Source organism: Etheostoma cragini, chromosome 3 (assembly GCF_013103735.1).
Source record: "Etheostoma cragini isolate CJK2018 chromosome 3, CSU_Ecrag_1.0, whole genome shotgun sequence".
NCBI classification, from domain to species: domain Eukaryota; kingdom Metazoa; phylum Chordata; class Actinopteri; order Perciformes; family Percidae; genus Etheostoma; species Etheostoma cragini.
The window spans coordinates 14,062,137-14,076,282 of NC_048409.1; the positions used below are offsets into that span (position 1 = coordinate 14,062,137).

The window sequence follows — 14,146 nt, forward strand, 5'->3', positions numbered from 1 at the left end:
CTAACCTAATAAAAATACGTGGAACCTGTTGACATAATAAATTTAATTAAAGTCAACGTTTCAATTTTTTGAGTGCATAGATGTATGAATGTGAGACAACTGCAACAATGTGCCAAAGGGATGGTAAGTAAAATGTCTCTACTGTTGAATAGTACATCGGTTTCTTGAGGAAATGTTCACTCTTATACTCTATTCTTTCACTGCCACTCTGAGCGAACAGAAATAATGTCTTGTGCTTGCAAACCTCCGGCAATGCCTACTTAAGGCAAGGGCTTCCAGAGGCTCAAGACTCCAAGGTTTTGGACGACCCCACAGACAGGAGAAATAGATGTGCATGGCCCTTCCCTGCAATTTTTAATTTGAATTGGTTGTTAGCCTGACCTTGGCTCCAGGTCAAGTGAGCAGTGTGCACCATTTTGGCTAATACTAGAGGAAAAAATGGATGCAAGTTTGGAAAGTTGACATTACTGTTGCTGCTGTTTAATGCACCAAAATATGATTTAATCCTCCCCTAAATCTTCTTGTTGGATGCTAGTAAATATATAAATAAATATGGCACATTTGTTTGTGCTTTAACCAATAGAACAAAGGGATTTATTGTGTGATGTAATTTTGTTGTCTGATCTACAGAGTACAAGAAAACAAATTGAGCTCAAACAAATCTCTTTTATAAAAAAACAACAACAAAAAACAAGATCATTAATACTTACAGAATAGAGTTCAGGGATTACATGTGCCGAGTTTACACTGACGAGTAGCTACTGTAATAATTTAGCATATGTAAAGAAACTAAAAAATGAAATGAAAACTTTAATCTTAAATTTCATTGCAATATAATCAACTTTGCACTGCAACTACTCCACTGCGTGTTAGTGATAATATTGTATTATATTGTGTTATCCTCCCTTCCAATAGGATATCAACATAAGCAGGACATAATGTAGGAAAACAGCATATAACTGTACATAAAGTGTAGCTCCCTCCGGTTAACAGACACGGACACAAGGCGTTCTTATTTACGGGCATTTATTGGTCTTCCTGGATGTCATCAAACATGCCGTGAGAACTAAATACACAATATAGAAATGAAATAAATTACACAATTATATTCTCACAGAGAACACATAAATAAATAAGTAACACTGACAATTTACACACAAGAAATACTACACATACCTCATTGGCCGCGTTAACTATAGGGGAGTAAAAACCCGGTAACAAACTTCTCTCCAGCGTGTCCCTCAAACTTAAGAATGTACAGCCATTGCAAACACCTCAACAAGCCGAAGCTAACTTGGTATGCACTGCCTTCACCGTTGCTGGTGCAACGCAATTAGACGTCTGGAACAATCAAAATCGCCTTCAAAGCAAGAAACAAAAAATGCAGAGAAAAACAAAATATACTATGGTACATTCAAACATGATTTCTTATTAAATTAAACTAAACTTAAATAATGCAACTGTCTCTGCTGGCAGCTACATAAAGGCTTTACTATACATTATCCCCTCTACCTTAGAGTTCCTGAAGAACTTGTTTTGTCAGACCAGTCTACCACTGTGGTCAGAATAGCAAAGCCAAACAGCTGCCTTTGTTATTCGTGTTTGCTCTGTTGTCTTTTTTTTAAGCAATCTGCCCCAATCTTTTGTGTGCTTTATTATGTGACTCAATATTTCGATTGTTACTCTTTTGTTTTTTTGTAATTGGGTTTCATCTCATAAGTGAATAAAAGCTGACCCACTTAGTATTTCAGTTTTTCAAAAATATTTTTCTATTCTTCCATGCCTTATTTAAGGTTGATGATAATTTGCTGTGTTGATACTGGAATCTAGCTACCATGATTCAGTATGCTGTTATCTATCATTAAGTACCATTAAGACTTATTATTTGTTGCTTTAAATGAAGTGTCTTTTACAATGGTAATGATTTATGGCAAACCATTAGGGTGCAGAGCAATACCTTAAATGTGCAAGAACATGGCGTTGTGAGTTCAGTTCGAATCCTAGAACTCTCTTAAAGTTAATTAAAATGCTATAAATGTTCCTCGTCACAGTATTTAAAGCTCATATAAGTCATCATCATTAAAATCAAATTTATTGCTGCAGACACGACTCAAAGTGGTTGTACCACACCTTTTTCAAGCATTAAATGGATGTGAGCTGAACTAATTGTGTGACTAGTTAAGAAAGTCATACATTTACAGAAGCAAGCCAATTAGACTTGTATATTTTGTCAGGAATTTCACCCAAACCAAGGACAGGATGAAAGTTAGCTGCAATGGATATTGGATTTAAATTGGACAGAACAGGACCGTTTGTACTCTCTGTTTGAGGAGAGGGCAGAGAATGAGAGACAGAAACAGGAAGAGCTGCATTTAAATAAAAAGTACATTCTTGAATGATTAGGGCCTAAGTAAGTTTCCGAAATGGATGTCATTGTTCCTTTGATTGTTTTGAATGAGCACACTTTTGGCAAGTGTGTCCTTTGGGGGTGTGACCTACTTTGACTTGGTGTGAGAACTTGCTGGCTTATCGTTTGGATTGGGTCAGTCTTTCTACAGTCTGCCATTGATTGATGTTCACCCACTAAGAACACACACTGAGCAAACTAAGGTACATAGTACTTATCACATGTGGTGAACTCCCATCTGTTGACCACAGAGCTCGCCCCAAGAGTTCCGTTATAGGGGACATAAGGAAGTTATAACAATGTCAAGGAAGTGTGTTAGTGTATTGGAAATGAGTGACGCTATACTTAAAAGATCCCTGAGAAATGGGGTTAAACTAAGCGCAATTGAATTTCACTTAGAAGTATTTTTTTTAGTTTGTTTTATCTGTAGAAGCAGGAAATTACAATTTTGCTGCTTTGTTTTGATCTTTTTAAGTTGTGTAAATATTGGTAAAATACATGGGAATATCCATGATTTTGGCCTCAGTTAATCAGTTTTCCCATGTCTTACAATACAACCACAACAGCATGTTGACATCTCACTTAATGGATGCGGTATCCTAAGCATGTCTGTTGCTGGATGCCAACAGACATGATGAAAAGTTCTTTCATCAGCATTTTATGTTGCTTATGAATTATGATGCCTACACACTCTCTCACTCTTAGGTGGCACATTGCCGGACTGTCCCTGAGTCCCAAAGAAAGCCTGACAAACTTTTGTAGGCTGAAAATGGAATGTTCTATTCAAAATTAATTAATTGAGCGTCACTTCTCTCTGTCATTGCATTACCTGGGGTGGTAGCAGCTTAGACCGTAGGGAGTTGGGTTGGGAAACGGAGGTTTGCTGGTTCAAGTCTCTATATGGACCAAAGTATTAAGTGTGGATTGGTAGCTGGAGAGACTTTGGGCGTTTCTCAATATGTGTTCTTCTATGGACTTGTGTTCTTGTGAAACGTCATGTTTGGTGGCCAAAGTACTGACCCAATACACAAGTTAGCATTTGGCCAAGAACACTTAAAGTCCCCGGATGTGATCTTGACACGCCCATTTTACCGAGGATACATCGGATGGTGACTTGTGTGAACTTGGCCGGGCCGGTATCCCAGCATTCAATTCGGGTGTAAAGCGCGTATGGTTTCCGGTACACAGATTTTCACAATTTACGTCAATTAGTAAATCAATAAATTCATTTTTGGGATGTTTTAAGGCGAGAAATCAGATGTGTAGATTTTGAATATAGGCAGTACAACAAAAATTGATGGTGAATTAAAAAAGCCTTCGGAGTTGGAAAGCTCCACAACCCCTCTTGGGATGACTCTTGCGAGCCGGTCAATCAGTCAGCTCACAGACCCCTCTGGCCCCACATTTAGACAGACCACTGCAGCAGCAACAATGGAATAGGAAAGCCAGGTCCACAATTGTAAGATATTTAAAACTATTTTTACCGCTGTTGTTATAGGATATATCCCCTCCTCCTCTATCCTCCTCATCCTGGCTCTGCTCACTCGCAGGCTCCTCTTCTGCTTCTCGGTAAAGTATACCGACGGCAGTGGCTAACGTTACCCAGTCCATCTATAATTTTGATACCTATTTTAACGTTTCTTTTCTGATTTCAATTAAAAGTGAATCCCGAAATGGTTTTCTTCTCGCCGTTGTGTCGTTATTTACACAGTTATTGGCCCGTGATACTTAATAGCACGTTAGATGAAAACGTAACAAAACAACGAGGCGGTGTGAAAGGTGATCGTCCATGCTTTATTATGAATACACACATCAAAGCTAACTATAAAGTGGCAGCACCCTCTATGCTGGGGTTGTTGCGCAATAACAGGAAGAACGCTTCGTCTCAAAACTGTCAACAGTGTTTTGTGTGCTTCTGAACTCGCGAGTACAGTCTTCCAGGTACAGCCAGCAAGTACGGTCTCCCCAAGAACACAAGTCCGTTCTTTGCTTACTTGGTATTGAGAAACGCCCTTTGGCTCTGGGCACTGCAAGGTGCTCTTAAGCAAGTCACTGGACCCCCCCCCCCCAACCGCTTTGGGCACTCCTCCAGCTGGTAACCCGCTCACTCTGACATCTCTCCATTTGTGCATGAATAGGTCCTGAGCATGTGTGTTTATTTCAGGCCAGTGATTACTAACAAAAAACAGAGTGTAAATTGTAATTTCCCCACTGGGGATCAATACACAGTATAAATTAAATATGAAATTACCTTTCCAGCACTACTTTTATTTTTAGAAAGGCAAATCCAAAGATTTACAATTGCTACATTTGAGAGGTCACACACCTCGGGAGCAACTAGGGATGTCTTGCTCAGGCACGTATTGGTTGACTGTATGTTGTATCGCAGTGGGAATCGAACTCGGATCCCCCTCATCAAAGGCATGTGTCATATCCACTGCGTCATCTCCACCCACCATCAAACCTCTACATCTGTGAACCCACTATACCAACTGAGCTAACCTGGCCACTCAAATACATTTATTAGTTTTTTCAACAAAACCTGTTAATCACTCTCTTAGGAAATTTATAATATAATATATTAATAATAATAATAATAATATGCTGGTCTTATTCACTGTTCACTGTAAAAATAGTCTTTCAAAGTAAGCACATGGTATGACATTAAAATTATCACATGTCAATACCAAAAGTCCTGCAATGGTATAGAGTTGTTTTAATTTGTAATAGTAACTTTGGTCTAATGGAGCCAAATATTTGTCATTGACCTTCCTACTACAGATCGAATTGACAGTGATACTCCTGTTATGTGAATGTACCACCACATTGACTGACCCAAGCTCAAATGCCTCAATACGGTCTAAACTGTGCATAACACAAGTGTGGTGCAAATGCACCATGAACCAACAATGAACACGTGCACAGCTTTCCACAGTAATAATGGAAATCACTGTCTTAGTACACAAATCACTCTTATCACTCTTGGTGTGATGAATTTTAGTTTTTTTAAACAGTCAAATCTTAGTCCTAATATGTCATTTTTAAAACCTAAATTATGAAACAGTCCTGCAATGGAAACGGAGAAGCTACACATAGATAAACTCAATATTAATAGTCATATAGCAAAGCCTACATTCCTAATATGTGCATTATTTTACACTATATGTAACCAACTCTTTTCCTGGCTTCAGAGCATATGTGAAACCCATGTAATGAATGTAATGATCACTGCAAAGGTTGAATGATAATGGATAGATAGAGACTTGGATGTTTTACTTGTTTGCATGCAAAGCTCTCTTAAAGTTGGAGTCTTGAAGATTTTAATGCCAAACATGAGTCACCATGCTGCCTGGTCTGGCTCTTACCAGAACTCATTGGTTTTCCCTGGATGCCTGGGCTTGGGTCTGATCCTTGGAACCTACGATGTAGACGGAGCAATGTTAACTGCAGAGAAACCACATCTGGAGTGTGGTCTGGATGTGTGCATTGCACTTTGGAGGTAGGCCAGCTTACTTGTCTGTGTGTTGGTGACGCCACAGACCATTAAAAGAATGACGTTTGTACAGCACCAGGACACTTATCATCTATCAATCCGTGGTGGTTTTCACTGTGCAGTGTCCTATAAGACATAGGCTGGGAGAATGCCTCCATCTGTGACCAGTGTGTTGGCTTTTGCATGTTTGTTGGTAGCTGGAGATAAATACCGCATGGATGGGACTCAACCAAATCTGTACAGTGTCAGCTTTACAACAAAAGAAGATCCAAGAACCCCTGGCATGCCACAATGCAAATAATGCTAGAACAATCCAACATGGTGAACTACCTTTACTCTGTTATTATTGCATTACATCGATCTCAGAACTGATCTAGTACAGCACCCCACAGCAAGATGTAAACACTTACCCAGTGAACAAAGGTTCATTGTACCAATAGTAGTCCATGTGTAGAGTGTTAAACTGCAATTTCCCCTCCTTCTAAAGACATACACAAGACAAAACCACCATCTGTATACTGGTTCCTTTGAACCGTCACAGGCAGTTCACTGTTGATGCCACCAATAAAGGTAATATGTTTCTGCTCAGGGAACAAATGTTGAATTTATCACAAGTGACATCATGCCCATACAATATGAGTGAGTTGGAAAGGGAAAGTGGTTGGGTTGGAGCCATAGTCTATACAATTTACATATAATTGAATGAAATTGCATGGTTCACACGTGTTGAAAATTTAAGTCACATTCTCTATGCAGAAGTGCCAGCAACTCAAAGTTATCAGTTGCCCATTATTCCAGCAAGAAACACATAAGTACTCATCTTTTAATAAACTCTCTTGTATGTAAATTGATTGGTTGTGACAACCCAGCATTTATGTCTTTCTCACTAAAAAAGCATTTCAAACTCTTGAATTTACTCATTTACTTCCCCAAAACGCATCAGTTTCACATTTAATGTGTGCCATTGTGCATGTCATTTAATACTAACAGGAAGTGCCTCCTGTGCTTGATACTGAAGAAAATCTTACTTTCTGGTGTCACCATGGCTGATCTGTGAGGAGAGAAAGAGAAAATGTTCTTTTTGACTATTACTAATTGTCAGAAAACAAAGCAAAGTAATTCTACATTTTCATTGCTTCCTAATTTTAAAACCAAATCCATTATTCAGACTCAGAGGGGTTTTACTTCACTGACAACTTAGGTAGACTATCTGATTTCAGCAGACACACCAACATTTGTCTGTCTCGAATTCATTTTTAGATCAATGCTGTTATTTTAAATTGGATTACTGCAACTGACTTAAATTCTGGCGGTAACCTAAAAAGTTGTCTTTACAGATTTACCTTCCATCAGAGCCAAAGGTACTTGGAAAGTTGACGGGGATTATGTTGTGATCCTCTGCCAATTGTGTCTGCAAATGCAGAGAAAGGGTCATTTATAATCCTTTGTTGTCTCAAGAGAGAACTAAGGAACCCTACACATTTTAGAGCGGCCTTGTTATGGCCAGCCTAAGGCACACCTGTGCAATATTTATGCTGTCTTGATATGCTACACCTGTGAGGTGGATGGAGAAGTGCTTACAAACATAGTTTTAGACAGATTTGTGAACAATATTTGAGAGAAGTAGGCGTTTTGTGTACATAGAAAATGTCTCAGATCTTTGAGTTCAGCTCATGAAAAATGGGGGCAAAAACAGAAGTGTAGTATTGACATCCAATCTGGCAAACCGTTTATATGACATTTTTTCAAATGCCGCCAACCTAGCCATCTCACAAGCCCACTACTGGATTGACAGCACCCCTTCATTCTTTCATCCCCTTAAAATAATCTGTCTGGCTGTCATTAAACTACCCTGAACCCAGCGTCTTATGTGCTTATCCAGCCCACTTAGTATTGACCTATCTCCCAGAACAAATAATCTTGGGCCAAATTGAACCTGGGTCCCTGCAGTCTGACATTGGTATTATGGTACTATTCTCCTGATTTCCACTTCAACATTAGACCTTTTTTATTTTAAATGTATGTCATGGTTAGGGGCATTCACCGCCCGATCACCATCTACCACTACACTTTTATTTAATTGCTTATCCAAGATGACAAACCTCAAAACCTTTTTTTCTCGCTTCCAACTCCGCAATCAGCACCTCAACCTCACAGTCGTTGAAGTTTTTTTCCCATCTGCAGTAGGATAACCTCTTGCAATGCATAATCTTGAACTGAATGAGGCATAGCCTCACATTGTTTGACATTGTTTTAATATTCCTACAGATTCTATCCCACTCCTCATCATCTAGTGTAATACTCCGATCCCTTTCCCGTAACTTTGTGAGGGCTGTCCAGGCTCCATTCCCCAGGTTCTGCATAAGCATAGAATAATACCCAGAAGCCTCATGACCTTTTTCATATTTCAACAACACCTTATCTAAACATTGTGGTGCCTTCCTAAGTTAAAAGCATAGTAATAAGACAACATCTTTGGTTGACCCAAACCTCCTCTCTCGGTCTTTGTAATTTATTGACATGAGAGGGGAACCTCCAGAGGAAGAGATTGGATGAGGTAATTCAGCTTGGGAAAAAAACCCAAAGGTACAGTTAGATACATGGTGTTGCTGTACACAGATAAACAAATTTCATTACATTTAAGCAAAACCAAATGACTCACAACATGTTTTAATGGTTAAAGACACACTAGTAAACTGAGAATATGCTACTGTTGACTATACTGCTAACTATAAATTTGATATCACTTTCTATTATAAAAAAAAGTGAAAACAATAACACTTTGTTATAAAGAAACCACAACATATGGTATTAATTAAGAACAGTAAGTTCTGTGTGAACTCTAATCATCCCTCACCAAAGTCTGTGTTCAATGGCAGCCTTTTCTGGCAAAAACACCATTCAACTCAGCCCAAAGCAGCACCAGACATAAGCTAATATAGACATTTAGAGTTGCAAATGGAGAAAAACACTGCTCTTATCCAGAATACACTTTTTGCTTCCCAAACAGACCAGTCAGCTGGGGCTTTTGGTCTTCAATCAAACATGGAAGGAATAGTACCATGCAGGATACAGCATTAGGTCTGTATCCTCCTGATATTTTGATTGTAACTAATGATTTACTGTAATAATAATAGCTGAGAGCAGTTCAGATGTTTCTTTGTTACTGACTACAACAGTTGAACTTAGTCATTTTGCCTATCATCTATCTGATGCAAAAAGCAATGTTTCACTCGTTGATATTATTCCAGTATGTATGTCTGTATGAATATTGTAAGCAGTCATACGTTGCCATTGGCTATGAATGAAATGGCAGGACACACTAATGCAATGGGATATCTGGTGTGCCCTGAAAAAAATCAACGGAAAATTACATTGTTTATTCAAATCTAAACAAGTCAATGAATTATTTACAAACTTTGCAAACCTTATAACCAAGTCTTGGAGCTCATTGTATTCACTTGCTGGTCCCTTAACTTGTTGAAATGCCTATCACCTATTGGGTCCTGACTACTTTTTGAGAGTAACAAGAACATTATTCATTAAGCTGGCATCTGAGATTTAAGTTACTTAATAATGCTTGGCGTTTTTTTTAAAGTATCTTAGTAAGCAGCATAAATGAAGACTTTTCCCTCTGTCATGAAAAAAAATCACATATTTTTGATGAACTTAAATCAACACCCAAAATGTGGCGACGATGCATCAGCTTTAATCTAAATGGGTTCTACTTGACTGAAGAATGCAAGTTTATCTGTATGACTCTAATTTGTTATTCAAAAGAAGTTATGCTTTCCTTTTAGTCTAAACAAACCCTAAACCCCTAAAGGACGACTGACCTTACATTATGGAAATCAGCATGAGGCAATATGAACACTAATGGTGAACGTCACTACTATGAAGGATACCACTGTGTGTCTTGGAAAGGAGAACCCATTAGCATGCGTGCAACAGGCCCGTCTGTCAGGTTTGTGTCTGAGAGAGTAACGACTTTGGCTGCAGCACTCGCCAGTAAAAAGTACCTCTGCTCAACCTCTTCTACTTGAAATCCCAAAAATGTGTCCCACGGCAGAACAAAAAGATGGACAATGACAGCCTTGTTTGTGGTGAGGTGTTTCCTAACTAATGGCTAGACATGTTAAACCAACATTAGTCTGCACACAGTTGTCTGGAGAGGATGTGTCCTGTTAGTGATTGAACTCCAATGCAAATCAACAATAGACACAATATCTGTGAAATAGTTGATGTGTTTATATCATAAAGCAGTAACGTTATTATTATAAAAATACAGAGGTTTGTAGATTTTTTTTTCAGGCATTTGTGAAAATGAGATCATGCTCTGCCAAAAGATTTTACCCAAATAAAAATAAAGATACAATAGCCTATGCTGGTGAGATGATGAGATGACCATGTTTCTAACTAAAATGGAAGGAGTGAGATCTACAGGACATATTTATAAGTAGTGAGTTCTATATGCTGTGTAGTGGAGGCAGTTTAGTTTTGTGCGTTGCTGGAAAAACTAAATTCATAACAATCTTTCAGCACATTGTAATTTAAGAGGTCTGTTGAAAACTAAACTTCTGCATCTCCTCATTGGCTCTGTATCCAGGCTTTAAAAAATATAGCCGTCATGGGAGACTTTGGCCAATCACAGGTCATTGCGAAGAGAGAGACAGAGTTTCTATTGACTGTTCTGCCAATGCAGGTGCACGTGCACATTCCTTCAGTGAAAGTTCTGTAGCTAAAAGCTCAGGGCTGCAGCCAATTCAAGGCTAAACTATTAGGTAAGAGATTTCATTGGGATCACTCTATACAATGTGTATAGAAATGAAATTGTGTTAAAAAAAACAATTGTTTTTAAAAAGTAGTGCATTTATTGTCCAGGGAGCTGACATTTGCTGTCAGGAGGGCTGGTCTGTTGGGGATAGCCTTTAGCCTAGCACAGCCTAAACAGCGTGTTTGTTGTGTGTTTCCTCAAAAACAGCCTCCGGCGTCTCCTTGTTCGGAAGGCAGCAGCCTGCTACGAAGACCAGAGGCCGATGCCTCTGCACCACCTGCTGCTGCCATCCCAACAAGGAGATGCCAGAGGAGGAAATGCAGTACTAGACGAGCAGGTAGTTTAGCCTTCTGCTTACCATGGTTTCTGCTGGCTCTTAAAAAGTCTCAAAATTTAAAAAATAAAATTTTAGGTATTGCATTCTAGGTCTTAAATCATTTAAAACTGGTCTTAATTTTCCTACGTCTTTTTATACGCTATCTGTGATGCCCGTGGAAATGTTCCCGCAGTGTTTAACAATGTTTATTTTATTTTATTTAGGTGTTGTACTTTTTTCTTTTGCTAGTCCAAATATAAGTGACTGTATTAGGACTACAAATGACATCAACATGCAATTTATATTGCAGCCAATCACCTTCCATGGCACGAGTCTCTTTCGGATTGAACCGCAGACGTAAAACTAATTTTATTTAGTTATGGGGAAGTGCAAGTTTAGCTATACTTCGATTGAAAAAATTGAATTTAAGTTTTGGTTAAAGCTAGTTAATAACAACGAATTTGAAGGCTACTGCTTCTCATGAAAGAAAGCAAGTTAGATGTATGAGCCCTGGGGGGTGATGCAAAAATGAGAAACATCTAACTGCTGTGCAGCATCTCCAGCAAACGACAGCCATCAGCCAGATCTGCCACGTATCTGGTGGCTCCTGTCTCCTGTCACACAGCAGCTAGGCAACTCCCGTAAGTGACCTCTGTGACGCTTTTGGATCAGAGCCAACACTAAGATCAGAGGTGCTCTGGGTCATCAACACTGGGACTAGACACCAGTCCTCTAATGCCAATAAGGAAATCAGGGAATTGTTTCGGACAATGTTTCTGGACTCTGACATCTGACGTTTTTTTGGTGTTGTGATATAGGTCTTAAATTTGATTCATAACGGTCTTAAAAACACTTTGAGGTTTGTCTTAAATGTAAAGTGCATAACAAATAAAATGTATTATTATTATGAAAAAGGTTTAAACCTTTGACTTGGTGAAACATGCAGAAACTCTCCCTTACCCTAGTTCACCACTGCTGCGAATTCAAGTTCATGTTTATAGCTAGCTAACCAGAGCCTTGATTCACAGCATGTCATCTCAAAGGGCTGGATTGTCATTCTCATAGAATTGCATATAAATGAATGAAAGTACTCATAAATATTTACTCCAGCATTGCTAAGGGACTCGACCATGGCCGGTGTTTTGTTCCGGACTCAAGGAAGCGCAGTGTCAAGTGTGAAATCGTTTAGATGAGCATTTCTTAAGACAGCGGCAAGCAGCAATACCGGAGGCCATGCGATCAGCCCGTTCCGAACAAGCATGTTTTGAACAGGCAGCGCTGGTTTATAGGTAAAATCAGGAAAGCAGAGAATCCTGCAATGATTGATCCGACAGAACATATTGAGCACTGACGTTGGAAACCCTTAACATACATATTTTTACTTTAAAGTTACTGTTGAAAGAACATACTGTAGTTAAGACTGGTTGTGAACAAAACTGTCCTACAATGATTGATGTTCCAGGGGTCAAGTCTTCTGTACTTTGTGAACAAAAAGCAGTTTTAGCAGTCACTAAAGCCTTATATAGTTGAAAATGGACTGAGGTTGGTACTCGCTCTACTTCTGATCTCTCTTACAGGACTGTCAGTGACAATTATCCTGATGAATCCACTGAGAGACTACACAGACTATCAGGCTGATGGTTTGTTACGTTTAATGCTCTCTGTCATCTATATGGGATGCCCACAGTTTTCTCATTTTGTTCCTAGAACCACTGTGACAGGCTTCCACACATGGACTGCCAGGCACAATGTACTGCTATTTTCATCTTATTCCTACAGCCAGTGAGTTTGTAATGTTTTGTTCTGAGATCTCGTAGACACATGCGGATGGTTGCTGTGTTCTTTTTCCTCTGTGTCAAAGTTTTCTGGATTACTTGCTTAAGAGAAACAATAAAAACTACTCTTACTGCTTGTGTTGAAAACTAACCAGCTGAAAATTAGAGCTATAGAGAAGAGGTAATGATTTAGGCATGTGGTTTGCTCTTCCTCAGTCTCTCTCTTGACTCTTTTAGATAAGTACGCTCAGTATCCAATCCTTGCAAATGTTTGGCAGACAGTTCAATTCCTTCTGGATGGGGGGGGGGGGGTCCTCTCTCTCTCTGTGTGTGTGTGTGTGTGTGTGTGTGTGTGTGTGTGTGTGTGTGTGTGTGTGTGTGTGTTTCCCTCTCTTGCTCTTTCCTTGCTGGCAGCAGCATCTGTACTGTTGGCAGGAGTGACCAGAATAAAAACAGCAACACCAGATATAGAGGAGGAAAAAAAGCAAAGTACTCTATTGAACCAGAGTCTTTGCCCTCTCTTAATTACACATAGTCCCATATCTTTTCACTTTTTTCCCCACTCTTTAAGACTTTGGGCTTGTTGTAATTAGACAGAAGAGAATAAAACCAGCTGATCGGGAGAGGGGTGTGCATTTTGGAGCGAGATGGCTAACAGAAACATTCTGTTGCTGCTCTGTGGACTCTTAGCACTGATTCAGCCCTCTCTTCAAGGAGGTAAGTGTGTGCTATAGGTGAACTGAGCCATTAGCTTTTCTGTATTAATCACAGAATTAGAACAGGTGCAATCTCTTTTTAGCTATCTATTTATCTTTGTCCTTCAGAAACATAAAACTATCATAAATAAAAGTTTTGCTGATGCTTATCCGCAAAAAAACAAAAACATGTTTTATAAACCATATATCTGACAGGTTGCAGTTTTGATTAGTGTAAATTTATAAGAAATGACGGTGTTGTGTTTTGTGCTAACTTCAGTTGTTTTTATAGTTATTTTGGCTTTATCTCAAAATTCTCTGAACTCAAAAAAAGTTCTGCAATTGCATTGCAATGTATTTTTTGTGTGGTGATTTAATTACAATAATTATATGAAGCCAAATGCTACAGGGATGTCAAAGATTGTTTAGTTTGGTTACTGATGCCCTGAATAGTGGTGTCCCATCACACCTCTGTTGAAGAAGGCAATGTAAATGATGCTAATTCAAACCTAAGCACCTTTTCACTTGTGTGGTTCTCTATGCTAGTTTATAGTGGATATATATATATTTAATGTATTTCAGACAGTTAAATTGCACCATACACACACCTAGTGTATGTTTACATGGCTGCAGACCCTATCCTATAACATCTCAGGGAGACAAGGTTCTCCAGCTGGTGCCTCGTT

The 14,146-nt window shown here is 39.0% G+C and overlaps 1 protein-coding gene and 1 long non-coding RNA gene across 4 annotated transcripts in view; one reads left to right on the forward strand and one right to left on the reverse strand.

Moving 5' to 3' along the window:
- The window catches only part of LOC117942496, a 25,277-nt gene extending 17,457 nt beyond the window's left edge, over positions 1-7,820 (reverse strand). The window contains exon 1 of the long non-coding RNA XR_004656139.1: positions 7,612-7,820. This is a non-coding gene — a long non-coding RNA (uncharacterized LOC117942496). The remainder of the gene's footprint in view (positions 1-7,611) is intronic.
- Positions 7,821-13,176: 5,356 nt separating this feature from the next.
- elna (elastin a) overlaps positions 13,177-14,146 on the forward strand; it is a 54,596-nt gene continuing 53,626 nt past the window's right edge. For 2 of the 3 annotated variants that reach the window (XM_034864244.1, XM_034864254.1), the window contains exon 1: positions 13,177-13,482. In XM_034864244.1, the coding sequence (XP_034720135.1) occupies positions 13,413-13,482 (70 nt within the window). In that variant the 5' untranslated portion in view covers positions 13,177-13,412. The remainder of the gene's footprint in view (positions 13,483-14,146) is intronic. The other variant, XM_034864263.1, reaches the window with a different exon arrangement.